Source organism: Polistes fuscatus, unplaced genomic scaffold (genome assembly GCF_010416935.1).
Source record: "Polistes fuscatus isolate 324 unplaced genomic scaffold, CU_Pfus_HIC Scaffold3, whole genome shotgun sequence".
Classification (NCBI taxonomy): Eukaryota; Metazoa; Arthropoda; class Insecta; order Hymenoptera; family Vespidae; genus Polistes; species Polistes fuscatus.
In genome coordinates this window covers 5,089,531-5,116,855 of record NW_025113107.1, presented here as the reverse complement: position 1 = coordinate 5,116,855, position 27,325 = coordinate 5,089,531, and the positions used below count along the sequence as shown (strand labels likewise).

General features: G+C 31.3%; 4 protein-coding genes and 1 long non-coding RNA gene across 8 annotated transcripts; 1 reads left to right on the top strand and 4 right to left on the bottom strand.

The window, feature by feature from the left end:
* Positions 1-8,004: 8,004 nt before the first annotated feature.
* LOC122519528 lies at positions 8,005-8,342 on the bottom strand. Its single transcript, XR_006304309.1, has 2 exons — positions 8,153-8,342; positions 8,005-8,060 (listed from the first exon to the last, which is right to left on the bottom strand). It is a non-coding gene; the product is annotated as an uncharacterized LOC122519528 (long non-coding RNA).
* A 3,928-nt stretch (positions 8,343-12,270) lies between these two features.
* LOC122519525 (5'-nucleotidase domain-containing protein 3) lies at positions 12,271-17,129 on the top strand. Of its 4 annotated transcripts, none has more exons than XM_043639025.1 (9): positions 12,271-12,493; positions 14,046-14,221; positions 14,290-14,517; positions 14,858-14,863; positions 14,939-15,079; positions 15,179-15,336; positions 15,420-15,606; positions 15,706-15,846; positions 16,277-17,129. In XM_043639025.1, exons 1-9 carry the CDS (start codon positions 12,292-12,294, stop codon positions 16,631-16,633), a joined length of 1,596 nt encoding a protein of 531 aa, XP_043494960.1. In that variant the 5' UTR covers positions 12,271-12,291; the 3' UTR covers positions 16,634-17,129. The 4 variants fall into 4 exon arrangements, with proteins under 4 accessions (XP_043494960.1, XP_043494961.1, XP_043494962.1 ...); XM_043639027.1 differs by lacking the exon at positions 12,271-12,493 and adding an exon at positions 12,907-13,034; XM_043639028.1 differs by lacking the exon at positions 12,271-12,493 and adding an exon at positions 13,661-13,763.
* A 96-nt stretch (positions 17,130-17,225) lies between these two features.
* LOC122519527 (troponin C, isoallergen Bla g 6.0201-like) lies at positions 17,226-19,006 on the bottom strand. The gene is made up of 5 exons (XM_043639031.1): positions 18,779-19,006; positions 18,669-18,696; positions 18,437-18,580; positions 18,089-18,340; positions 17,226-17,961 (listed from the first exon to the last, which is right to left on the bottom strand). The coding sequence occupies exons 1-5, from the start codon at positions 18,779-18,781 to the stop codon at positions 17,927-17,929; spliced, it is 462 nt and encodes a 153-aa protein (XP_043494966.1). The 5' UTR covers positions 18,782-19,006; the 3' UTR covers positions 17,226-17,926.
* Positions 19,007-20,454: 1,448 nt separating this feature from the next.
* Positions 20,455-22,117, bottom strand: LOC122519526 (troponin C, isoallergen Bla g 6.0101-like). The gene is made up of 5 exons (XM_043639030.1): positions 21,832-22,117; positions 21,701-21,734; positions 21,476-21,619; positions 21,089-21,343; positions 20,455-20,984 (listed from the first exon to the last, which is right to left on the bottom strand). The coding sequence occupies exons 1-5, from the start codon at positions 21,853-21,855 to the stop codon at positions 20,959-20,961; spliced, it is 483 nt and encodes a 160-aa protein (XP_043494965.1). The 5' UTR covers positions 21,856-22,117; the 3' UTR covers positions 20,455-20,958.
* A 2,564-nt stretch (positions 22,118-24,681) lies between these two features.
* On the bottom strand, positions 24,682-26,950 carry LOC122519804 (out at first protein). Its single transcript, XM_043639512.1, has 4 exons — positions 26,654-26,950; positions 26,372-26,485; positions 25,953-26,271; positions 24,682-25,835 (listed from the first exon to the last, which is right to left on the bottom strand). Exons 1-4 carry the CDS (start codon positions 26,813-26,815, stop codon positions 25,531-25,533), a joined length of 900 nt encoding a protein of 299 aa, XP_043495447.1. The 5' UTR covers positions 26,816-26,950; the 3' UTR covers positions 24,682-25,530.
* Positions 26,951-27,325: the final 375 nt, after the last annotated feature.

Sequence of the window (27,325 nt, the reverse complement as noted above, 5' to 3'; positions counted from 1 at the left end):
AAGCGTATGTCAAAAATTGACTGTCAAAGGTTCTGTTCTCGCAATCGTTTTCGACTAACCATTGCTATGGTATTATTACATTCATAATTTCATTCATAATTTCATTCACTCTCTTTTCTTTTATTTTGCATTTACACGAAGAGGGGGGGAGTGATTTCAAGCTATTGTAAGTGAAACAAACCATGGAAATTTAAAAATCTTGCCTCGCTCCCCCCTCGTCCAAAAATAAAATACTTCAAACGTATACTTCATTGAAATACTTTTAAGGTACTCGAAAAATGAATACCTAATGAAAAATGTTTACATTTACCGTTATACTCGCAACACAAATATGAATATTTCAAGATTCTGTACATAAATACACAACGAAATGGCTACCTAAGATTTGTACACGCATACTATTTAATAACGATACGAGTGATTGAAAATTATTAATAATAAATAAATTAAAATAATAAATAATAAATAATAAATAAATAAATTAATAATAATATAAAACTTTCTTTTTTTTAATTATTATAAATAATACGTAGAAAAGTATAAAGAGATTTAAAGGGTGCGTTTGCGAATCAAAAAAAAAAGAAAAGAAAAAAAAATATCGCAAAACAGCAAAACATTATCCAACCATCGACAAAACATAAATGTTTTTAACTTTCTAATAATATCGTTGCAATGACGAGGATCGTGTCGTTAAGTCACTCACTTCGCACACTCGCTTTCACCACCCACGCACGAATTTTCTATTCTCTTAAAGCTTTCTCGTCGTGATACATATATAGAGAAATATGCAATGTATATTGTAAACATATACATATACATATACATGTGTACGTTGAATATGACGCGAACAATGAGTCACGTTATCGGCTTCGCCCGCTTTTCGGGTTTCTCTTACTGACGCAACCTTCTTTTCCTTCTTTCTTCTTTTTTAATCTTCAACAAAAGAGGTCGTTATTCTAACAAACTCTCACTTTCCCTTTCCTCAAAAAAAGGTCTCTTTAGTCGAGCCAAATTTAGACAACATTTTAAATTCTTCCTTTTTTTCTTTCAAAAATTACCGCAGATTTTTAACTAATAATTGATTAAAAGTAATAGTATACATATATATTTATCGTTAAGATCTAAAAGTACATATGATAGATACATATGTAACATTTCAAAAAAAGATCTTTTTTTTTTTGAGGAAGAAATTGTATCTAATAATTGATTAAGCAACAATTTACTTATTCACTTCTCTTTATAATAAATAATATAATCTCAACATTTACCTATTTACGTTCGTCCTCGTTCTTGAAATCAATCAAAAGCAACGTTTAAAATATGATGTCGTCGAGTAACGGAGATGCCAAAAGCAAATATATATTTTTTTTTTTATTGAATGCTAAAATAATTATTCATCCGGCGAGATGGAGAGAGAGAAAGAAAGAGAAACGAAGAACATTGACAACGGATTACTACTACGTCGGCCCAGCAAAACCGCATTTTCCATTCGTGTTGGAGCCAAAGGATTTGAGAGTAATAGTAATCACTTATGTACCGGCTTGCTTTTACGGGCCAGTGAAACTTACGCCGTTAATTACACATTCTTTGTAACCATTCAAACTATTATTATTCTCTTGGCATTATTTTCTCGTCGTTATATACATCTATCGATTTGTAATTCATTGAACGTCGTTACAATGTTATCAATATTTGAATTAATTTCACCTATTTGACTTATATTCGACTGATATCGCGTGTTATAACTTTAATCAAATCTTTCGAAATATATGACTTTGGAATTGTTTCATTTTATTAATGGTGTCTTGATAACATAGAAATATATTATAAATTAGGATACCGTATACCTAATATGTACATACATATATTGATAAATAATGTATGGAAATACTTATGAATGCACATAGATGTACATAGGATCTCACATAACTCGACGATCCTGAACATTTCCTATTTCAATTCATATATGCATGTACATATGTAAAATATTTTAGACCACGTTTGAAAATTGATCCTAGAAATTTAAAGCCTCTTCTATTATTGATTTTATCATTTCTTTACAAGTAAATATCTTCATTTTTTAAATAGAAGAATATTATATGTGCAGAGAGAATAAAAATTAGAATATTGCAATATATCGATTAGTAAGCGGCTCACGATCAAATGATTTCGCCAAGACTCGAGGGTCACCATATTTACGGAACTAAATGATAATACACAATATCATAATAAACATTTCACTGTATGATATTAAAGCCACGCTGTTGCGAATACGCTAAGAGTACGTTCAAAGTTGTTCCTCCTCTTGAAGACTGCTTTTACAACACGTATCCGGAATTAATCGATGTTTCAACTTCGTAAACAGGATACTTGTCCGACTCATCAACTATACTCAAACCATACCTCCTACTACTTGCTCGTTCTCGTCAATCAGACTCGTTTTATAATAAATTTTCATGCTTTTCATCAAACAGATATCTTCTTAGATATACATACATATTATATATGCACACAATTGTATACATGAATTTTGTTCGAATTCTATATTAAACAAGTAACTATTTTTCTATAAAATTAGTATCAAATTTAATTTTATTTTATTGGCTTGTGAAAATATTTTGGACGACAGTTATACGGAACCAGGTGAAATGTTTATAATTACAATAATATACAAATGATATTTGATTTGACTTAATTCATTAATTTCCAAACTATATCCTTTATTACTATTAAGGAGCAGCGCCAAAAATGCGCTAAAAGAAAAAAATTTTTGTGAGTAAGGATAACAATAGAAATTAATAAAAATAAATAGTGCACATTGTTTATTGGTATTTAAACTTTATAAAAAATTTTATTTCACATTATTTTTACAAAAATTACTATATAAAAAATCACGTGATCCACAACACTAAGAAAAAAAATTGCTCCACGGTCTACATTATATCTTCAGTAAATTTTGATCAATCTACAGAATTTAAAAATATTCTTATAAAATAAAGTTATAGTTATAGTTGTCGAGCCGGAATTTTGAATTTCGAAAAATTTAGCAATTTATGGAAGTTTAAAAAGAAGTATGTGTTTTACGTCATAAATTTTACACTTTAATTATTATTATACAATTTTTAAATCAAAGTATTCAAAATCCGGCTCGACAACCATAGAGAAAACGGTTTCAAATATTTAAAAAAAAATCGCATTAAAAAATATTAAAAACTGTATGAGTTATCATGCCGACCGTAGTGGAAAAAGTAGTTTTTAAGAAAAACGCGTTTAAAGTTTTAAGTGTCTCGCGCACCAAACTCTCGTCGGGCAGTCACATTTTCTACCATAACGTTGGATCTATGGGGAATTTCTGCAATCGACTTTCACAGAAATAAGGCTAAAACTATAGAGAACAACAAACTGTTAAAAACAAAAATCGATTTTTGGAAAATTCTGGACGTATGTAAGCCCTTGAATATGCTAGGATGCAGATAAATTTGATTAAACATATGAAGAGAAATATGGTTGCTTAATAAAAGATTTTCTGAACATTCGTAAATGAATTTTAACATCAATTGTGATTAGTACGACTGACAAATAAAATTCTTATCCTGCATGATCAAACTAATGCTCTAATTCTTCGGTTAATTAGAACATGTCGTTTCCAACCTTGCGCAATCGTTATCAATCGATCATCTTTTTCTTTGGGATCTTTTTAACGGAACGATAAGGTATAAGTACACACGTGTAGTAATGAACGTACATCAGCGAGCACGCACGCACGCATGCACGCACGTATAATAACCATTAATGAACGAAGGAAGAGGAAAGTAGCATTTCTGCTCTTTTCTACGATCTGAAGGAGGAGGAGGAGGGAGGACACGCGAATATTTCCATAACACACTATATCTTCAGGCACGTGCGAGTCGCGTTAATGTCGTTTTCAAAACGAGTACAGAAACAAAACGATTCGCTTTGCTTTCAAACGATAGAAAATAAAGGAAAATTGAGAAAGATATATTTCATGCGTAATATTTTAGGATATCTAATTTTATTATTAAAGGATCACACATTTATGTATAATAAATATATAATACTCTTCTTCCTTTTATTCCAAAAAATTTGATAAAAATAAGATGAAAAAGAAAAACAAGAAAAAAAAATGTAAGTGGCATTCACGCGTGATAGAAGTAATAATGATATTATCGCGTAGAAAATAATTGATTCATGTATACATATTCATGTATAGTATCGAAATTAGTTTAATACTCATTAAAGTAAGAATAATACAAGGTATTATAAATTTGTTTAAAAATTACATTATACTTCGAATAAAAAATTTGGATTTAATAATTTATTAGATAAAAATGTTTAACTCACAGTCATTACTGGCCAATAACGTTAAAACAAATGTAAATACTTTAGTTTAAACAATTTTAAATGTTAGTAAAGTACAGTACTATATTCAATTTACCTTAATTGATTAATAGCAACCTATCCTCGGTAAAAATAATAAAGCGCTCCCGGAAATAGCAATAAAAAAGTTATTATAGCAGGACGAAGTCCTAATAAAAAGAAGAAAGAGAAGAAGAAGATTAATAAATTAATCAAAGGAAATATACGTATCATTGTCTGGATGCCACGGAGTATAAGTTCGACATACCATCCTCTTCGAAATCAAACAGTATACTAACTCATTGTCCTCTATGAAAGACAGTTAAAATTCTCTTATTGATTTTTGTTTATACAACTTTGCGAAGGAATAACAATAACAAACGACGGATTTTTCTACGTTATATATATTTATAATGCATATTCCGACATATTTATTGCATATGATTTGCACATTTTTATGGATTTTCACTGCAAAACAATTAAGAAAAGAATTTTAACTGACTTTCAAGAGGACGGATACGTCGAACTTATACTTCGTGCTTTTAGACTACAATATACATTTTGTTAGATTAATTAACAATTATTTAAGATATATTGAACACTCCCAAGATATTTCACATCGCCATACATACATAGAGATACACACACCACACCAACATTAGAACCTTCCATAATTTTGTTCAACTATCGATCGACTATGAGTTCTATCTCACTCACTCTTCCTATCTCTATGTTCCCACTCTTTCCATGTCGTTTCGTAAAATGTTATCGTTACCGTCGCCTGAAAAGATTCACTTCAAAAAAACAGATATGAAAAAATCGAGAAAGAGCTACGAGACGAAAAAGGAAAAGAGTATACAACGTACATATATATATGTATGTATATGTTACCGTGAAAAGCCAAAAATGGATAATGTCAAAATTCACATGGTCGCTTATCAACACATACCAAATACGTCGGTGAAAGACCGAATATTTGAGTTTATTTTTATACATTAATATTTCGGACATACACCAAGCGACCATGTGAATCTTAATATTATCCAATTTCGGTCTTTCACGGTAACATGTATGTGTATATACTATATCGTAGGGTTCATCAAAGCGAGCATCCTATTCACGGTGGACATTTGCTATAAGAGAACATAAATGATCGGATCGGTGGTGGACAAGTACGTGCGCGCGAGCGCAAACACCAAAGCGGCTGGCACGAAGTAGCGTTCCTTCCTCGCCGCGGGAGTATGGACCTTGTGAGCGGTCAAAGTCGTGGCCTACTTCACTTCCTGCCTTCGAAACTTTCTCCTCGTACCGTTTGTGAGCACAAGAGGTGCTGAGAATCATGAGGATCGCTTCATTCTACGACCTTCCTTCCTTTTTCTTCTTCTTCTTCTTCTTCTTCTTCTTCTTCTTCTTCCTCCTCCTCTTCTTCTTCTCTTTCTTTCTCTACCTTTCTTTTACTTTTAAATCGACTACTTACAATTACTTTTTGTTTTTCATTTTATAATCATAATCATCACTTTTTCATTTTCATCAAATTTTCCTATCAATTATTGGCATTTTCCTAAAACGAAATTACTTGAATTTGAGTGAAAGCATTTCTTTATTTCTCGATTAAAAGTATTCAAATGATATTTAAATGTAGTGACTTGTTAAAAAATACATGTTATTAATAATAGAAGTAACGGAATAATAACGCGATGAAAGATAATAAAGAAGATTAATTAACAAAATTTAACATATCAAATAATATTTGGAATATTAATGTGTTGTAACTTATTTAATTTATTATATATTTTATCTTATCGTTCTGTAATATCAATCGTTTCATAGAACGATTATTCTAATAATTTTATACCTTTATCAAAGTTATTTAAAATTTTAATTAACTTCGTTTTCTTCTTCTTCTTTTCAAATTGTTTTTATTTTATTTAACTTCACTTTTAGCACATCTTATCACCATACAACTATTATACGATTTATTGTTCGATTATTCAAATATTACCAAGCATTGATCTACATATATACTCAACTATATATATATATATATATATCTAACGTTTTTATATAGAGATATCGCATAAAATTGAATTGAACATGATCGTAAAATTGAATGGCAAAAATGTCAATTGAAAACTTTCTTCGAGCGCGCAAATTCACTTTATTCTACGAATCTTGGATATTACGATAAATATTACGATACAAAAAGAAGGATTAAAGAACGAAGTGATGACAGGTAAATAAAAGAGTCTTGCGTCATTGAAATTCTTTACGTTACACGATAATACGCTTGTATATTCTAAATGAAACAAAATTCTATAGTCCGATTAGACCAGCGAGAAAAATTCCTTTCTTCAAAGGACATTGCCACGAAGGCACCCTTCTACTGCACGTGGTTACTTCTCTCTGTGTGTCAAGGTCTCTCTTAGATTCCTAAAAGAAGCCAAGATCGATCTACAGAAAATCTCAGCTCGTCCTAGTTGGTCTCCGCTTTCAAACGAATTCCAAACTGTCTATTATGTAGAATATATGTATGAATGTAAATATGATTTAATCACCTTGACCGTCATTCCAATTTCTCTTTACATATAATCTTTATCGATCGTGTTACATACTTATAGATAAGAGAAATCAAACGCGAATTCTTTCCCTATATATAAACTTAACTTTATTTTATTTATTAAATATATATAATTTAATGTAATTATTCCTACACACATACTTTGACAATGTTCTCTAACCGCTAATAAATAAAACGACTTATAATTGATCATAAAGATACACAGAATCGAAATTGACGTTCGATTAATTCAACATAATAAATACGTAGTTACTGATTGAAGTGAAGAAGAAATAACCGAGCACGATGCATAAATGACTATGATTATTGAATGTTAAACTGAAAAGGAAACGAAATAAACCTAACAACATGGATAGAGAGAAAGGTAAAAAGAGATAGAGAGAAAGAGAGAAAATATAGAATAGAAAGCAGAAGTCAGAAAGGATGTACTCGTCAGGTCGTTCAAAAAAAAAAAAAAAAAAGAAAAAGGCAAAAAGTGATCGCCGAATTTTCTGTATAATCAAATGGGACTGCTTTTTGTCTTCTAGAAAGTTGTTGAAAAGAAATCTTGGAATCGAACGTTGTTATCCCAACAAGGTTACCAGACCGCACGACGAACCTGTGACGATCAACAGTTCTATGTTCGGCCGGAAAGAAAAGAGTGGGTAAAATAAAAAGGGAGAGAATTAATAATAATACAAGATAAACATACTTCATGTGTTTCGTACACCGTTATCGCGTTTAATCGGTGAATCATCGAGAAGCAATCCATCATGCTTTCTCCGTGAAATACGATGGAGATTGAAGAATATCACAAGGATACAATGTTACGTTTAAATCGATTATAAACATTTATGATCTTCTCGGCTTGGATCTATGTACTTATTATATATAGCAAAATAATGTACCATCGAAAGTTGCTAAAACAATACTATCACTACGATTAACGAGTCTTTTACCAAGTCAATTAAACTACGCAGTATAGGCAGATTACGTACACACGGTATATTTCTAAATTACGTCGAAATGAGAATGAAGAGAATAATGAAGGAAGAGGATTGAACGATCGCTGAATAAAATAGCTCCGTTTATTTGATTAAGTCCCCGCGGAGTGCGTCCTCCTTTTCTTAGAGCATGATACATAGGTATATAAGTATACAATATATATATATATATATATAAACATATAGTTGGCAAGGCTAGTTAACGCACACGCACCTGTAGTTGGCTTACGACGACGACACGATCGACTGTAGTGAGTGATAATCGTGGAGTAGGTCAGCAGAACAGTGCCTCTAGCTATTATATCTGCGTTCTTCTGTCTTCCTGACATTCACGAGCGTTGCGCGATCGACGATGTCGACATGTTAGTAGTCGTTAAATCACAATCCTTCCAAATTTTCACATTTTCCAAATTTCAATTGAAAAATAAACCAAAACTAAAATATAGATAAATATCAATTTTAATATATTTATTTCGGCATACGTTATACTTGGACAATAATACTGTTTATAACATTATTATCATTATTATCGAGAAATTAAACTTTAATAATATTATTCGCATGAAAAAACACGTGTATCTCCAGAAAATAAATATTTTATAATATAATATTTCACATTCGTTTCAATAGATACGTTCTATTGACAAAAATATTGTTTCAACTACTATATTTAAATTTAATACCCACCTCTCGTAGTTAATTGCCGAATGTGACGTCAAACGGGATAGACGAGAATTTCGATAGGATTTTGAATCATAAAAAAGCCATACCGAAATCTCGTTTCCCGTTAGAGCTGTTTTATCGAGCATCATGAAATATATGTATGTGCTAAACTTTGTATGAGTGTAATAGAGAGAAAGAGAGAAAGAGAGAGGTGTGAGATAAACGTTAATTAGCGATTCTCCTTCATTACCGCATCTATGTGTCAGTACCGTTTCAAGACTCCTACTTTGAAGTAGCACGCAAGATACCTCCATGATGGTTTTTATTGTCATGCGAGATGATAAGCCGATATCATCGTAGAAAGTCTTCCGATATTTTGATATAAGTGTATATGTATTTTATGTACCTGCATACAATGCCATGTGTAAACTTCCTTAACGATTAAGAAAATTTGATCACGCGTGCGAGCCGCTTTTGGCGTTGAAGAAACCGGTCGAGATCAGTGGCGAAACATCTAGGTCCATTTTTCTTACGATCACCGCGTTCTAGATACACGAGTGACAGCTTCTCTTCATATAGAAAAAGAACGATCGCACTTCGCTAGAAAAACGCTAAGGAATAATTATTAATTATTATTGCTCCACAAATAGGAAATAGAAGAAGAAGAAAAACGTGTCTTGTTAGACAGTCAAATTTTCTTTTCTTCCGATATGAAAACAATGTATTACAATATTATTTCGATTGACTTCCTTCCTAACGACACACTACTATTGATTGTTCAATGTTCTCTCATTTTATATATAATTACAAAAGGAAAACATTTGTGTAAAATACAAGAAAGAATACGCACGGACAGTGAAAATCGTATAATCGACTGGTCGTAGAGGCGCGCCAATCAAAAACAAATTCACGCGAAGTACGACGACCGGTAACCGGTAAAAGATTAAGGTAATGGGGTCACGTTCCACTGGTAGCAACGGAATGACTACATATGGCAAAGTACGGTTGCGCTCTGAACCACAGAATCGATCGATCGATCGATCGGACGATGACAAGTATTGTTTTTCCATTTCCATTCTTATTTTTCTTATTCAACTTTTTCCTATAACTTATAATTATTTCTTTTTCATCGTTATGTAAAAAATAATATTACAACATCATTGCCATCAACATTTTACCACCTTTTATAGACTTTTCTGAATAATATTTCAATGAATACAATGATTGGATCTAAGTAAATATCGTAGAATGTATTCGTGCGATTATCCGATTTATGTATCAAATCATAAATCATCTATTAGAGAATGTTCTACGTGTCAACGATGAGATACACGTGTATGTATGTATGTAATACATTGGCTAATACTTCCTAATAATTGTTCAGGAAAAAATTACAAAAAAAGATGATTATGAGTTTGCTATAGAATCGAACGTAAAGATTCGTCACGAAATATAGTATATTTGAGCACAAAAAGTGCTCAAAATAACATAGAAGTTTCTTTGACCTTAAAACACGTTACTATTAATATTATTTTAAAATATATATAAATGTTATATGGATACTCTTAATATTAAACAATAGTGTGTAATAAATCTGAGAAAACAAGGTATTAAACAGATTGAAGCATTCTCGCCAAGATGATTTTCCTTTGGGCAGCTAAAGAAAAACATTTTAAAACATTTCTTCGCGTTTTATTGCAAGATTTTCAACATTTCTTTTCAATTCTAACTATAATCTAACAATTGTATCGACAGAAATTATATTAGTAAGAGCAAAGTGACAATTGCTTCTTGCGATAGACATGCGTAGAGACGAGCACTTATCGGGTTTCAAAGTCAGGGCCAGGTGGTGTGTCTTGGAATTCGAAGATCGAAAGACTGAAAGATATAAATAGCCTGTGTGTCTCTTTCGAGGGAGACGAATCGAGAGAGATAGAGAAAGAGGCAATTGTAACGCATCGAGAGAGAAAGGTCGTACGTTAGAGGATGGAGGAGGGAGAGGGAGAGGGAAAGGAAAAGAGAGAGAGAGAGAGAGAGAAAGAGGGAACGAGAGAGAAACGTACGGGAGAGGAAGCAGAGCCAGGAATGAACACTTGGACGGCAGTTGGTAAATCGACGAGCGGGAGGACTCTTGACACAGGCATTTTGTTCAACAATATTGCGTGAGTTCTGCGTTTATAAACGGACCGTGGCGTCGCCTCGTGTTCGCGAGAGAAGAAAAAAAATACGAAAAAGAAGATGACAATTTGGACCCACGCATCTTTCTGTGAGATACAAGGGGGTGGGGGTAAGATACAGGGGGGTTCAATAGTCGCGAACAAAAGTGAACGTGCACTTCCACCTCTTCCTCACTTTACGATTCTTTCTTCGTATCAAAATAACAAACTGATAAGAATATTTAAATATATGTACATATATACATATAAAATATAACTATAATATTCGTTGCTAATTGATCTTTAAGTAACGTATATTATACACGTGGAAGGAAAAATGAAATAAATACTTAAAGATCGAAGAACGTGGAGAAAGAAAAATAGAATTATTAATTAAAAATCAAAACTGTTGTTTTGTTACATATTTAGTATGCATGCGATCGCTACCGCGTCGCATACGATACTGCGGTTACCAGCACGATGCCTACGTATTATAACATGATCTGTCATAATCTATGACGCCTAAAGAATTGCGTAACGCAAGTAGCATAATATGCCTAGGATAAATTAGATCAAGCATATCGCAACAAGGCCACGTAACGCGCTTCACTTCGACGCCATCTTTTATCATTCTTACATATACATCATTTTCGTGTAAACAACTCATTAACACGTTCTCTCTATCAACAAGCACGTTCACCTTCAAATTCGAATACATATATATTTTTGGTCTGGTAACAAATCGACAAAATTTTAAATTGTTATATATGCAACGATTCATAGGTTATTTAAAAACAGTGCGGTTAAAAAAATATTTAAAAAATTATTAAATAAAATATAGATCAATCAAAAGAAGTAACATTTGTTCATTTCAGTATCTGTTTTCGAGAGAATTTTTCTTACAAATTTAATTAGTCAAGTACGCCTACACTGAATTATCTCTACTATTAATTACAAATATTTTATTTCGTTAATGCTTTCACATTCATTGTCCTCTATAATATTTAACTAATATAAGCTAATTCTAACTAATGTAAACATTTGGCCTTCGATCGATTTGGTACAAGCGTTAAAAATGGTAGCGTAATGGAAACGCAATGGCAACAGTCAAATATAATTTTAAAAAAATAATAAAAGTGTATTATTATCCATACATTGACATTTCTTATTTATTATTTTAAATCCAAAACAAAAGATTGTCAAGAGCGTACGCATTAGATTATATTATATATAAAATTAACAAAGTAGAGTAATTTTGTATATTTCTAAAAGCTATTATATTATTATAAATAGAAGGGATATATATGTACGATTAGATTATTAATAAACTATATCAATTTTGATTGGGAATACTTTTTCAGATTTCAAGATACATCAAGATAAACAAAGACGAAAACGAATAAGGCCAAGAGTTAGCGGAAGAGAAGAGGAAGAAGTAGAAGAAACTCAAATTTGCCGCGGCATCAGCCGCGCCAATAGACTCGGAGCGTCGCGTTCGAATTAACGATTCGTTCGCCAATAGTAGTTGTTCGTAATGTTGCACGCTAGGATTGCCGTCGGTGTCGCGACGTCGTATCAAATTACAAGCTCTAACTACTTGTCTCGTTGTGTTTTACTTTGCCGCATCGATGTCGACAAAAGAATCCGATCGATCGGTGATCGTGCGATCAATCGTGGCCAAGTTACTCGACATGACATGCGCGGAAATTACTTGAAAATGTTGGAGAAGTGCAAATGTGAGTATACCATCGCAACTCTTTCACTGCCATCTTGCCTAACCCAACCTTATACTACTTGTCACGCTACTATGGCGCTGAACATGTCTTCTCTAAGGCGCCACTTTTCCTTTTCGTATATATTTACTATTGCGCATGCGCATCATCTCTTAACGCCTCCAATCCAGACTACCTTATGTTATTTGCGGCAAACTTGAAAAATTTTTGAAAACTTTCCATTCTTTCCTTGTTCTTTTCCAAATTTTACAGAATTATAATATATCATAAATCTTTTACTATTATTCTAATTCAAAGTTGTGTGTAACATTTAATTAAAACAATGAAAATCACGATATCAAACACGTTTAAGGGAAAGCGTTTCGAGATCTTGTTTCCAAGTGAAAATTATAACGTATACCCAAGTATTAGTCTCACAAAGCCAATTGACGGTGATTCTCATAAATATTCTTGTTTGCAAAGAGATTACGTATACTCGTTAGTGACATGTAATACTACACCATCGAAGCTAACCCCTCGTAATTTAGCGAATATGCTCGGATACGTAAGTATTAAATATACTTATACATAATACATAGATGTATTATATTTAAATTACACGTTGTGTATATTGTTGACAAAATTCGTTCTTGCCAATGTGTGTGCAGTTACTTAATTAAAAATACTTCCATTTAAATATATATATATTATTTGGATCTTCGAGTTACATATCTTGTAAATCTGTATAACGGATTCGTTAAATCTCTCTCGATATTGTTATTAATAAAAAAAATGAATTCGTTGAATCTCTTGTCGAATCATGGAAACACATAGAAGAAAAAAGAAATTGAATTTTTTACATCGACATCCGTGTGACCTTCATCTCAGAATTGTATGGTTTATGTTACGAGATAAGCACCTTAATTGCTCGGTTCGATATCAAGCCAAGTTTCTTTTCTTTCTCTTCTTCTTTTACACTTTAGCTGCGTGTGGATGTAAAGAAGAAAAAAAATGAAATATCAGGCAAAGGAGAAATGCGATGGCAAGATGGGCTCGCTTTCTTTATTTAGTCAGTGCGCGTTCCGTAATAATGTTAAATTGCATTATGGATCCGGTGGCCTGATTCGCGATTCTGACCCACCGTAAACAACGTGCCACGTCGAGCAAAAGGAATTATTTTCAAGTTTTCCTGGACACAATATTATACGACATATACAACAGATGTCGTATATGCAACTTGTATATATATGGACAATACTATTCTTATACCAAACATAACATGCAAATTGTACACGTATGTATAATATTAAACGCAAACAAGTTACATATTCACGCACACATACACACGCACATTGTACCTATTATGTATATATCGTGCCTGCACATTATAAACATACATTTTGTAGAGTAACGATCTTTGTGTGTGTGTGAAACGACTTATTTTCGATAGATGCTATTTCTTAATTGTATACAAATTGTAAATCCCTATAATATGAAACAGCAAATAATTTCAACTCTTTTATATAAATATATCTGTTAAAAAAATAATGATTTGTTAATAACTTTATTTACACAGCAAAGAAGCTTCCACAAGATGTCAATCCTAAAGGTGTCTTTGCTTGCAACGAGTTGGATCTAAAGGAAGTTCAAGTATATGGATTCGATTATGATTACACTCTTGCTTGTTACAAACCTTCGATGGATTATCTACTTTATAACTTAGGACGAGACATGTTAATAGAAAAATACAAGGTATTGTTTTAAGTTATTCATTTCAAATTAATATTGAAATAACTAAAATGGAAAACATAATTACCAAGTATCCAGAAGAAATCAGAGAACTCGAATACAAAGAGGATTTTGCTGTTCGTGGACTTCATTACGACATCGAGAAGGGTCTATTGCTGAAACTGGATAGTTTCCTACAAATTCAGTTTGGTACTGTTTATCGAGGTCTACACCCGCTACCGGACGACGAAGTTCTGAGGCTCTACAAGAACAGAATAATTCCAATAGCTTATGTTGAAGCACCTCACAAACATTCACAGGTTACCAAGTTAAATTCTCTTTAATGTTCATCGATTCTTATTTATTCTTAATTTTCTACTAATCACTCTAATATAATGCGATCTCTTTCACATTACTTCGTAATTTTCATTACTCTAATATATATAATCTAATATATACATATATATATATATATATACATCTCTCTTTCTTTTTCTCTATAAACTTTGAAATCTCATCGATCTTATTTATTAATTGCATTTATACAAGAACCATTAATATGAAATAAATTTTCGCTATAAAAAAAAACATAATGGTATAATTAAAGTCAAATTTTATATTTGTATGCATTGTCGATGGTTCCTTATGGGATGGGGATAGCATAAGGTAAATACATTTCTAGTTTGATGTTATTTCAAATTGATTCGTTTAAACATAAAAAAAATGTCTTTTTAATTAAAGGATGGTTTTCATCGAACAAAAATGGTACAACTAGCAGATCTCTTTTCCGTACCGGAAATGGGTTTACTATGCAACGTCACAGAATACTTTTTAAGAAATCATATCGATTATCACCCAGAAATACTTTTCCGAGACGTTAAGGTAAAGTAAAAAAACGGCGCAGCTTGCCGCAACATGTTTCAATTACTTTTAACGTAATGGTGCTTCGTTAAATTAATGAATTGTTATTTTACGATACAGAATTCTGTACAAAGTTGTCATCCCATAATGCATGGTATGGTAACAGAAAACGTAGCCGAATATCTGGAACAGAACAAAGATTTGAGGAGGTTCTTCGAGCGGCTCAAAAATGCTGACAAAAATATGTTCTTGGTGACAAACAGTCCATTTCATTTTGTGTAATTTTCTATTATAGTTTGCAAAATATTGTATTCATTTCGTTGTTATTAATCGTCATGGGAAATAAATCATATTTTTCCAGCGATAAAGGCATGAAATTCCTGGTTGGCGATAATTGGAAGGATTACTTCGACGTGGTGATCGTGCAAGCAAGAAAGCCAAGATTCTTCACGGAGGAATCACGGCCATTACGAATTTACGATGAGGTGAAGAAAACTCAACTATGGGATCGTGTAACCAAACTTCGGAAAGGTATCATATACTTAGAAGTAAGTAATATTTTATCTGTATAAGATTCGTTTTTGAAAATAAGATTCATTTCGTACGAGAATAAAATGATCGTAAGAATTCTTTTTCAAAAATAATAGGGTACGGTTAAACAGCTGCAAGATATGACAGGATGGCGAGGACATCAGGTGTTGTATTTTGGTGATCACCCGTACAGTGATTTGGCGGATGTAACTCTGGAACATGGTTGGAGAACCGGCGCAATAATTAAGGAATTAACTGTAAATATAAAATCTTTTATATAGAATAAATGTATAATGATTTCCACTAAAGATATATTATTAGAATAGTTAAAGATTTTTAGAAATGTTGCAAATTAAAAGTTTACAAAACATCATCTATCAGGTAGAGAACTAATTGATTCTATATGTCAAAATAAGTCGAAAAAAAGAATGTACACTTCTTCTTTTCTTTTCGAAAAAATCATATTCGAAAATTCTTGACAATATGCGTTCATTGAATTATTTCTCCAGCAATTCTTTATTAGCTACGAACATTTTCTTTCGTATACGCTTTCGTATTAATTGTAATACTTCTGCAAAACGTTTAGTCTGTTTTTATCAACTGAAAATTGTTATTAACGCAAAAGTGTAAACGAAATAATATATATATATATATATAAAATATTTAATCTTGTATCTTAATTTACAGCACGAAATTGAAACGCTTAATCAGCCAAAATTTAAGGAGAATGCAAATTGGCTTCAAATGTTGACCGGTTTGATAGAAGACCATCAAGATTATGAGGGTCCAGAAGTACAGGACGAACTTAATAAATGGATGATGGAACGCGATCGATTAAGAAATGAAATTAAGTGTGTATTTAATCAACAGTTCGGCTCGGTTTTCAGAACGTATCACAATCCAACCTATTTCTCAAGAAGACTTTTTAGATTCGCTGATGTTTACATGAGCTCTATCACGAATCTTTTAGAGTATTCAACGAGTCATACGTTTTATCCGAGGAGAGGTGTCATGCCTCACGAATACACGAGTTACTTTGTATAAATAGTTCTAATTTATAAATGTCTTCCATTTTTCTTATCTTTAAATATTTTTTGTCTTTTTCTTTTATGTAAGAGATTTATGTTTCGTTAAAATGATTCCTTCTATGATTTACGATTAAATAATTGAAGAAAAAAATCAAAAATACTCTCGAGAGCTTCACTCGATGCATTAATATAAGTATAATGTATAGTTAATCTAGTTGAAATTTGAATAGAAAAATAGAAAGATCGATAAAAGCTTCTCAAATAATACTTGTTGATCGAGTCGTAGGATTTTGTTCATTTATTGAAATCTCGTTATTAAAAGATCATCTATATGTATAAATGTAATGAATGTGTAGATAAGTATATTGTAAAATATTGAAGCATCATTGATCAGTTGATATTCTCTATTAATTTCATGCGAATAAAAATTTAATGAAATGCTTATACTCTGATCGATGAAATGTCGCATGTATATATGTAAGTAGCGCATTAAAAAATTTACCGTCAATTTATATTAAATTTCTTAATTTAATTAAGCACCATTTAACGCGTACAAATACATTCGGATGAAAAATAAAGTATAATAGTAAACTTGCCTGCCTAGGAACTTTCCATCGAACAATAGATTATAATTTATTTTAACATACAATAATAGCATTGGTATCTAATGGTCCAAAGAAAGCAAGTGGATCGTATTTCACAAGTTAACACTTTGAATATTTCGCCAACGTTCATTGTTATTTTTCTTATTCTTGGCTCTTTTCCTTTTTTCATGGATCACTGCAATATTTGTAAGTTATACATAGTATGTATAATTTACGAATAGTAGGGAATATAATAAATTTGTGTCTTAACTATTTATAGATATTTATTATAATATAGTACGATAGTTCTTCGTATTCATATGACGTTTTATTTAATATTTCTACGTTCTTGTATATATTGAATGTAAAACGAGAACAGGAATGTGACCAGCAGATACTGAAGATTCTACAATTCAAATTGTTTCTCTATTAAAATTATGCAAGTACGTAAACTTGCTTTTCATAGAAAAGATTATCAGGGATTACATTTTCAAGTGTGAAACTAAAAGTAAAAAAGGGTAGGCGCCAGGGGTCGAACGAACGACAGAGACAAGTTAGCACAATAATTTATAACAGCTTATCTCTTGGCTTTTCTTTCCACGCGCACGCTCTTCATTGTGATAACTATTGCCAAGTTTAAGAAAATATGAATACGTCAACATTCCCGTGATCGCTGCCAATTACGTGCTCAAACGTGGCCTTCAAGAAATCTAAACGACCACTTGCTAGTCGTCACCACCAGTCATGACTTCCATAAACTCTGTAAAGTAAAATGATCCTTCTTTGATCAGATCGGGTCAAGTCGTTGATTATTATAAGAGTCATTAAATTTAAACTATTTCCATGAAACACATTATTACTTAAATTAAATATATTATTAATATTACCATCAAAATCGAGAGTTCCCGAACCATCAGCATCAATTTCCTCGATCATCAGATCTAATTCCTCGTTCGTCAACTTGTCGTCCAGTTCATGAAGAATGTCACGAAATACCGCGGTTGTAATGTAACCATTACCCTCTTTGTCGTATAAACGGAATGCCTCGCGTAATTCTTGTTGCATTGCCTCCGTATCTTCTTCTACTAAAAATCTCGCAGCTAAGGTACAGAATTCTTCGAATTCCAGTTCGCCGGAACCTAGGAGAATAAAATGAAGATAAAAACAAATAAAGTACACAAATAAAGTAAAGACATAAAACAGTATCTATTCTTTGGCATATTTTAAATACGCACCATCTTCGTCCACCTCTTTGATGATTTCTTGGAGTGTTTTTTCACTCAACTCGTAACCCAGCATCGTCAGAATAGTGCCAACCATGTCGGTGCCGATGCATCCCTTCTTTTCATGATCAAACGCGCTGAATGCTTTCTTCAACACTTAAGTAATACGAAATATTAAAAGACGTCGATCGATCATAAGAAAAATCAATTTTTATTGATTTTGAAATCTTATATTCGTACTTACGCGCAATTTGGTCCTTTGTCAGATCATCCTGTTAACAGAATAGAGATTTTTCTCTATAATTCTTTTCTATTTATTATAGGTTTAATTCTAAAACTAAAAATACTACTTACCATGATGAGATTCTGATAATTAGATGTTCAAATGTTAAAACCACACGCTTGTCGGTTGACACGTCCACGTCCACGTCCAAGTCCTCGTCCACGTCCACGTCCACGGGTTATCGGAGTATGCACTAAATTCTGGCCGTGGACTTCTGTTTTAAGTGGTCATATCGCAGATCTGGCACATAATTGTGCGTGCTAATATCTACAAATCCTCGAATCTAGCGGTTTTCAAATTCATCGAGGACGTACCCCCCACTCCCTATTTCCTTAAACACATCACAATTGTACCAATAGATCAGATCGCCGTGCTAATGGTTCCTTGCTTGCAACACCAAGTGTTCGCAAGAGTGTTCTCCTCTTTACTTTCATAAATCCTCGTCTTCTGATGCGTTCAATCGATTACAATCCGTTATCGATTTGTGCAACGTATAGTAACGATAATATACACGAAATTAAGCAGAACAAGTTGCTAAGTCTTACAAATATTGTTTCTGCATGGATCCAATTGGAAATCATCGAACTTGGAATGTTTGTCATTAACTCTTTCTAAGAGCATAAATTTACGCGCTTATAAATAATATACATTATTTTGTGCTATTGCATATTTTAATACTTATTTTGTATTTTTATTTTACTGACGGACGGAGTCGATGGAAACAAATGTATATATGTTTACTTTAAAATTTATACTTTTTAATTATACACGAGTACTACTTATAATAAATGGGAGAGTTTTAATATATTTTCTATATAGTTAATATATACATGTAGATGAAAACTTTTAGTTATGTTCTGACGCAACCCTGCCATTCATCGTAATTGCTTTTACACAGATATCTACGATCAACTATCTATAATAGAATTTAATCTGTTAAATTTTGTTAAGCATTATTAGGTGTAATTATTTTTAATAGATTTTTGGAATTTCATACAAATTGATACAAATTGATCCTCAATTTATTTACAAAATTTGGAATCGTGTGCAATTTATTCATTTACTTCCGTTAACAAAGTTATAGTAATTAGATCGAAATAAAGTTTATCATATTTATGAGCATTATCGGCAAATAAAATTTGCGTTTCTTTGCATTTTTATAACTAAGTTATAATTATTAATTTACAATTAATAGTTCATAACGTTAAATGTCAGCAAGAATATGATATCAAGCCAAAAACGTATTACTTTACTAAGTGGCATTAGTTTATTACATTTGTGTGAGACACGTGTCAGATGAAAGCTATGACAATAGACATAGTTGGCTTTACGCCGGAAACACAATCTTGGGACGAATCTAAGAAGGTTCTACGTAATAACTGCAGGTGTTTTATTCTTAGAGGTCGCTAATTATAAGCTCGTAAAAGCCGAGTGGAAGTTAGTGAATACATGGGTGGATAATCTATCGTTAGATCTGACAAACTGCAGAACTTACTATCGTCACTATGTCGATGTTATATTTCTTTCTACTTTTGTTCTACCTTTTGTAAAAGGAGAACAAAGAAATTAAATAATCAAATATTTTATAAATATAATTATTAAAAAATTAGTGAACGTTACTCTAAACTTAATAATTATAAATATACTATTAGAACTAATGATATATACGTATGTAGGTACATTAAATAGTTATTATGTATTTAGATGATCTGGAAATTATTTCATCAAGAGCAATGATAATGTAATGTTTTACGATTTTTATCTCTTTATTAAGTTTTTTCTAAATTCACACATTACTTGTTTATATGTTTTTAAATAAGAGCCCATATTAAATTCAAATAAAATTTTACATTAGTTGAAGGTAATTCTATATACTTTATATATATAATGATTATTTCGCGTGTCAGCAAAATATGTTTATTGATCAAACTATAGAATTTCATGAAATTTCAACTTTGTTAAATGCACCAAGATGTATTTCTATCGACTTCAAGATCTTTCGAGAAAGGAGTTTGTTAAAACTCTAAAATCAATCCTGGAAAATTAAAAGCCACAGACTTCAACTGCATATAATCAAACTTTATATAATACATAGTTTGATCAAGGAACATGCTGCCGAACGCACACTCATACGCGCACACACATACATTCGAAAAAGCAGACATGTCCCTATATGTACACGTGACAAGATGTTTCTCGTCTTCTCGTCCGCATTGGTGGATGCTGCTAATTCTGGCGAGAAGCTCATAATTTATCCCGTCATGACCTCCATGAATTCTGAAGTATAAATCATCAATTTTATCTCTAGGATAGATCGAAAAGAGACAAAACTGAGTACTGTACACACGAGCAATTTTAAAATAAAAAAGCCATCTTTTCACCTTCAAAGTCAAGCGTGCCAGATCCATCAGTGTCCACTTCCTCTATAATCATATCAAGTTCCTCCGGGGACAGTTGATCGTCCAGCTCATGAAGAATGTCTCGGAAGACATCGGTAGTGATATAACCGTTTCCTTCTTTATCGTAAATTCGAAAAGCTTCCCTAAGTTCCTCTTTCATTGCTTCCGTGTCCGTGTCCTCTTCCATAAAACGAGATGCCAATTTGGTGAAATCATCGAATTTTAACTCTCCCGTTCCTATATCGACATTAGATTGTTTTTGGTTTTTCATTGAAAAATGAAAAATAATTGAATTACTTTTTCATTCCCTTTAAGAATCGAAAAGTATAAAATGATTGAGTAACCTTTTTATGAAAGAATTAAACGCACCCCATAAGTCGTAATTTGCGATCATGTCTTGCAAATTAACACCTCTTATTTCGTGTCCTAACATTTCTAAAATTGTTCCAACCATCGAGGTTTGAATAGCACCTTTTTTTTCGGGATCGAATGTGTCGAATGCCATTTTAAGATCTGTCAGGTTTTACGTACAATACGTTTTATTACAAATAATCGAATAACGATTAATGTTATATCAAAATGTACAATACTCACGCTTAAGTTGATCCTTGCTAAGATCAATTTCTTGCTACAAAAATAAAAGATTAAACGTTCAAAGAGATTGAATCAATTTTAACTTTTCTAAATTATCCTATATTATATTTCGATGCGCAAAAAATAATTACCATGTCATCGTTGCCCCCCCACATGATTGTACGCACTAATGTATGTAGGTATCAGAAGTTTAATGATGATATTAAAGCAAGTATCACCGAATCGAGATACCGAATGATCGATCCAATTATCAGAAGAGACAAATGTACGTCTGTCAACTTACTCTACCGATGAAAATGTTATACCGATGGTGAGCGTTCGTAAACTAATTAATAGCAACGCTGAGACATTTTTATCAGTGTTAATAGATCATTACCAATCATCTATTAATTCGAAAAGGCTATATAGCGATGCTTAATTGAGATCCATTGCACGCTAGACACTTTGCGAAACAAATCGCAAACTTCTGACGCAAACGTAATCTATCGAAATCGATATGGAGAAAGATCGTAATACTATTTTTCTCCCTTACTTTTTCTTATTTTTAATAAACCTTTTGTTAACGCATTAGAACGCTTAAAATGTTTAGCGTTATTACATTAGATATTCAATCAAAATATTATAAAATATATATATTATAGTTATACATGTATATATACATATGTATTTCGTTGTGGAGCCGATTTTGTTGATTCTAAATTAATTAACACAAATTATCAGGAAAACTCGAATCCTCAAGATTTGTATATCAAACAATTTGCGTTGTTTTCGTAGCCAAAAAATAAACGAACATCATCTGTATATAATCAAACAATTCATACGCCCACGCGTTTGATGGCATCATACGCAGCAGACGAGTTTATGCCGATTGCAGTGCGATACCCCTTACAGCGGTTTCTTATTGGCATTGCATCCTTTTAGAGAATTGCAGTTGATTGCCAGAAACAGCTCACCTATAAAAAAAGTACGCCTGGCAGTTGCTTCTAACCTCGTATGCACACGAACTAACTATTACATACCTTACATTTGCCCGAAATTGATCGCACAATTCGATACAAATATTAGTTCATTTCGAAATGAATAAATTCATCCCTTGATTGTTATATCAGGCCTAATTAAGGCTCTAAGGCTCTAAGGCTGTAAAAACCTTAAAAGACTATTATTTTATTATTGTGTAATTGATAACATCTTAATACAACTACTGACATTAAATAATACACATAAAACTTATCTTTTTATGTAAGGGATTGTCAGAGATTCTATCTCGTTTCAGATAGAATCGAAATAGAAATGAATCTTTCGAAAGACTGCAAAATTCCTTTGAATCATGATATATATAAAAAATATTACAGAATTGTCACAAAATAAATTTACGAAGTAAACGTAATAGAATTAAAAGATATAATTTATGACAATTTTGTATAAGCCCAGAGACGGGAATTTCCACTCCTAAAGGGAAATAAACCCAGTGCCGTTTCCGAGTTCTACAAATTTAAAATTAAAGTTTACACATTCGCTTAAAAAAGAATGCTACCTGCCTGCCTATTACCTATATTTTAAAAAAGCAAGCATACACAAAAACACATACCATCAGAGTACAAAATTCTAAACTAGAGAGGACCTCCGACACCCCAGTTTAACCACTTATTTTCTAAACTTATATACTAATAGGAGTACGTACCAAATACTGTAATCGACTGTCAAGATTCGTGATTATTGCATAAATGAATAAATCAAAAACACAAATATACTAGTATAAATGCATATTAGTAATATACGAGTATATTAAAATTTCCACAAATAAATGTGGTAAATCTATTATGCAAAATGATATTAAAAACCATAAAAATTGAATATCATATACGTGACTCTACAAGTTATTTTTACTTAATAACTTTTAAAATCTCGCGATATTATTTATCGTAAAACGATGTACAATGCACACTACCCAATACGTATACATAGGTACAAAATACATCGTACAATCACTATACAATAACAGCCACCAATGTAGGGAAAACTTAAAATTAAACTCATACTAACCGTATATAGTGTATAGAAGATTTGGTTTAATTTTATTGAAAATTAGTATTTCAGGATTTTCGAAGTCGCTCTCTCTCTCTCTCTCTCTCTCTCTCTCTCTCTCTTCTAACTACAAATTTGATATTATTTAAAAAAAATAAAAAATAGCGGACGTCTTTATATAAAATTTATTCAATCTTTTTTGAAGTTGGTATATTTAGGATTTTCGAGATCGCTGATTACGAATTTGATATTATTTTGTTGAAAAACAAAATGGCGGACTGAAAAAGATGGAAATATTCATTAAAAAGTACTTGAACCCTTTCAAAAGTTTGTATTTGGGGGTTTTTAGGGTCACTGATTATGAATTTAATATTATATTTTTGAAAAACATAATAGCGGACTCTAAAAAACACTGAAATAATAACTTCGATTTTTACGAAAAAATTTTCATTTCTCACGATCCAGAAAAATATTAATATTAAAGCAATCTAGTGAATAATGGCTTCATTATATTTACTACTATCTCAAAATTATTGTATTATAAATATATCCTATTTTGTAAGGAAGCTCAAAGAACATTGATATTTATTTTTATTCATTGGACAGATTTCGCAGTCTTTTTTACAGTAATGTAGCTAATAAATACGTAGTATGTTCTCTTATTAAAAAACATATACATTAATTTCATTTATAAACACGCCAATATACTTAACTTTCTCTTATTTTTTCTCATAGTTTTTAACTATGTTAAACTTTATATAGTTTATACATTTTACATATTGCTGTTGTATAGATATTATTATTTATTGTATATTTAGTAATTAATATTTAATATAAATTTGTATATACACGATGTTTGAATATTTTCATGAGCATTTTTGATCCTTATTCAATTTTCAATATATTACTATTATACTATATACAATAAGAAATGAAAGTGTACTTCCAATATATTATTTAATATAAAAATGGCAGCTTTACTATGTGTTATGTACAAAAGTGTCTTCAAAGACTTACAACTTGTAGCAGTTTGATCTTTTCTCGTATACATATATTATCGAAACACATTATATGTATAAATTTGAATGAATCATTTGTAATATATCATATAGACATATTCTATGATACATATAGATTGATAAAACCATAGCTCCTTAAGTCGAAGCATTTTAGGAATGTTATACTTTTATTTACTGATATAGATTGATATAGTAGATGAATAGTAAAGAAGACTAATGCACATGAAAAGAGAAATTTAATGTGTTATATTATAAATGAGGATGAGATGGAACGTTAGAAACTCGGAATGTCTGTAAGGTAAGTTAAATTTATCCTACTTTATATACCCTGGATAAATATGATTTCTTTTTTTGTTTATATTACAAATATATCCATTCAAAAATATACATACATATATATAAAAAAAGAGCCATATGTTTAATAGTTTGTGCACTTCAGATCTAAGTTTTGCTAATTAAACTAGTTTCCCTGCAATCAGTACAATTTGAAATTATAAAAAGATAATGTGCCAGAACTTTCTAACCAAAAGTTAACATTAAAGATATATTTTTTTGAAGTAACTAAGGCCGATAAAAATAAAATTTGTGTAGAAATAATTAATTAAAACCCATTTCATTGTTAAACATACTAAACAATTCTTGAAAAGATGTGTAATTAAGAGCGAACAACGAATATTGTTCATTCAATAGGAATTATCATAGTTGTATACGAAACACAAAATGCATTTAAAAGTGTCATTATGTATTAAATCATGTTGAATCCACGTCTAATAGCGTTCTTATATGTCATTCATCCCATAAACAATTTTGCTTCATTTTCGAGTAATAAGTAAATATAAAACATTTTTTACAAGTTTTTATACCACATCTATAAGTGCTAGGTACTTTTCTACCTTCTGTTTTACCTTTACAAAATTTCAATCCACACGGATACCAACCGATGCAAAGTTCTAGAGAACATGTACAAGGTACCCATAAATTAGATGTATCAGCGCATTTAGAGACAAACGGTGACCTTGTCTCTACAGCATTCGACAAAGGAGAAGACGTAAAGTTGTATACTGCTGTCATTAATGACATCTCTACAGAACCTGATAAAATAATTACATTTATAAAATTTATCATTTCCTACAATAAATAAACGCAGTATTATGTTAATATTTGAGAAAGTATACTCAAAAGTATACATTTTTATCATTAAAACTTGCCTGGCCTTTGAATCCACTGTTTGATGTCTTCGTTTCTTGTATAAGCTGAACCAGCTGCCTCGCTACAAAGACTAGCTACATGTTTAGAAATATCCTTAGATTGAGAGATATCCAAAAACAAGTCCATAGTATAATTGGCATGACCTTTATCTTCTTCGGCAACACGGACAGTGCCTGGGTTCTTTTGACGTAGCTTAGACATAGCATCGGAAGATATAAAATCGACTTTATAAAAATGATTTACGAAGCACATAACTTGATACTGATTTTGCCCTCTTTCCTCTTCACCAAGAACCAATGCCTTTATTACTTGTACCTCCTAAATATAATGTAAAGAAATAATTATTCATCAATACTAAAATTATACAATTATTCGTATATATAGTAAATAAGTATACCAAATATTAGCAAATACTTGCATTTTTGAAGTCTATTAGTTGCGTTACAAGTGTACCATCAGAACGTTGAAATTCCAAGATAATTACATCTTCGGTAACATTAGATGATATCGTTTCAAGAAGAATATCGCCACCCTAATTAATATGTATTAATAATAAAATATTAATTATCACTAATATATTGAACTTAAATACATTGACTTAGTAGTATCAATATTTTAGGTTATCAAGAACATCTAATTAACACTACTCTAAAATGTAAATCAAATTTATATAATGTTTGAAAATGATGATTATACTTACTTGATTTTTTACATTTATAAGTAAATGTGTCGTACAAATAGAAGTTAAGTATTGAAAAACAATAAAGGTTGTTTGAAATTCGACAAACTTCATTGTAGCATGATCTCTCTCTCTCTCTCTCTCTCTCTCAATAGCTTTAATTACACGACCGAAGTCTAACATTCGTAGTCACCATTGCTATAAGGTTATTTGGTCAAATAATTAAATCAACAATATGCAATTTAACGATCATTCATTTTCGTGTTTGTACTTATCTACTGATTACACTTCTAGTTATTTTTTTACTCTTCATTTGATATATGTTTGTGTGTGTGTCGCTCGAAGCGACAAGTATGGTGAAAATATGAACTATAAAAATTCTATGCAACAGTAGTGTCCCTACTATGTACTACTCTTGGTTATATCTATCTTACCTAATAGGCTTTATAAAAATAATTCACGGCAAGGTGAACACAAATATATATTTTATTTAGATTCCTATTAAAAAACTTCAAAGGAAAAAGTTGCATTATATTCGGGCGATATCTAATAATTAAAATAATTTTTTCTACGAGATTTTAAGATTTTACGAATAAAAATGATCTGAATGACTATATCAATCTGATCATTTATTCTTGAAATATTCCCATCTAAAGATAATTATTTTGTCCACCTTTTAATATCTGTTATTTA

Coding starts and splice junctions, on each gene's coding strand:
- LOC122519525 (XM_043639025.1), top strand. CDS start 12,292: ATGTTGCACGCTAGGATTGCCGTCGGTGTCGCGACGTCGTATCAAATT. Junction 15,080..15,178: donor TACTTTTCCGAGACGTTAAG/GTAAAGTAAAAA, acceptor TTTACGATACAG/AATTCTGTACAAAGTTGTCA. Junction 15,607..15,705: donor AAGGTATCATATACTTAGAA/GTAAGTAATATT, acceptor CAAAAATAATAG/GGTACGGTTAAACAGCTGCA.
- LOC122519527 (XM_043639031.1), bottom strand. Junction 18,581..18,668: donor GACAAAGGACCAAATTGCGC/GTAAGTACGAAT, acceptor GTATTACTTAAG/TGTTGAAGAAAGCATTCAGC. Junction 18,341..18,436: donor CAAAGAGGTGGACGAAGATG/GTGCGTATTTAA, acceptor TTATTCTCCTAG/GTTCCGGCGAACTGGAATTC.
- LOC122519526 (XM_043639030.1), bottom strand. CDS start 21,855: ATGTGGGGGGGCAACGATGACATG. Junction 21,735..21,831: donor GGGGGGGCAACGATGACATG/GTAATTATTTTT, acceptor TTATTTTTGTAG/CAAGAAATTGATCTTAGCAA. Junction 20,985..21,088: donor TGGCACGCTTGACTTTGAAG/GTGAAAAGATGG, acceptor TTTATACTTCAG/AATTCATGGAGGTCATGACG.
- LOC122519804 (XM_043639512.1), bottom strand. CDS start 26,815: ATGTTAGACTTCGGTCGTGTAATTAAAGCTATTGAGAGAGAGAGAGAG. Junction 26,272..26,371: donor AACTAATAGACTTCAAAAAT/GCAAGTATTTGC, acceptor CATTATATTTAG/GAGGTACAAGTAATAAAGGC. Junction 25,836..25,952: donor ACAGTGGATTCAAAGGCCAG/GCAAGTTTTAAT, acceptor TTATTTTATCAG/GTTCTGTAGAGATGTCATTA.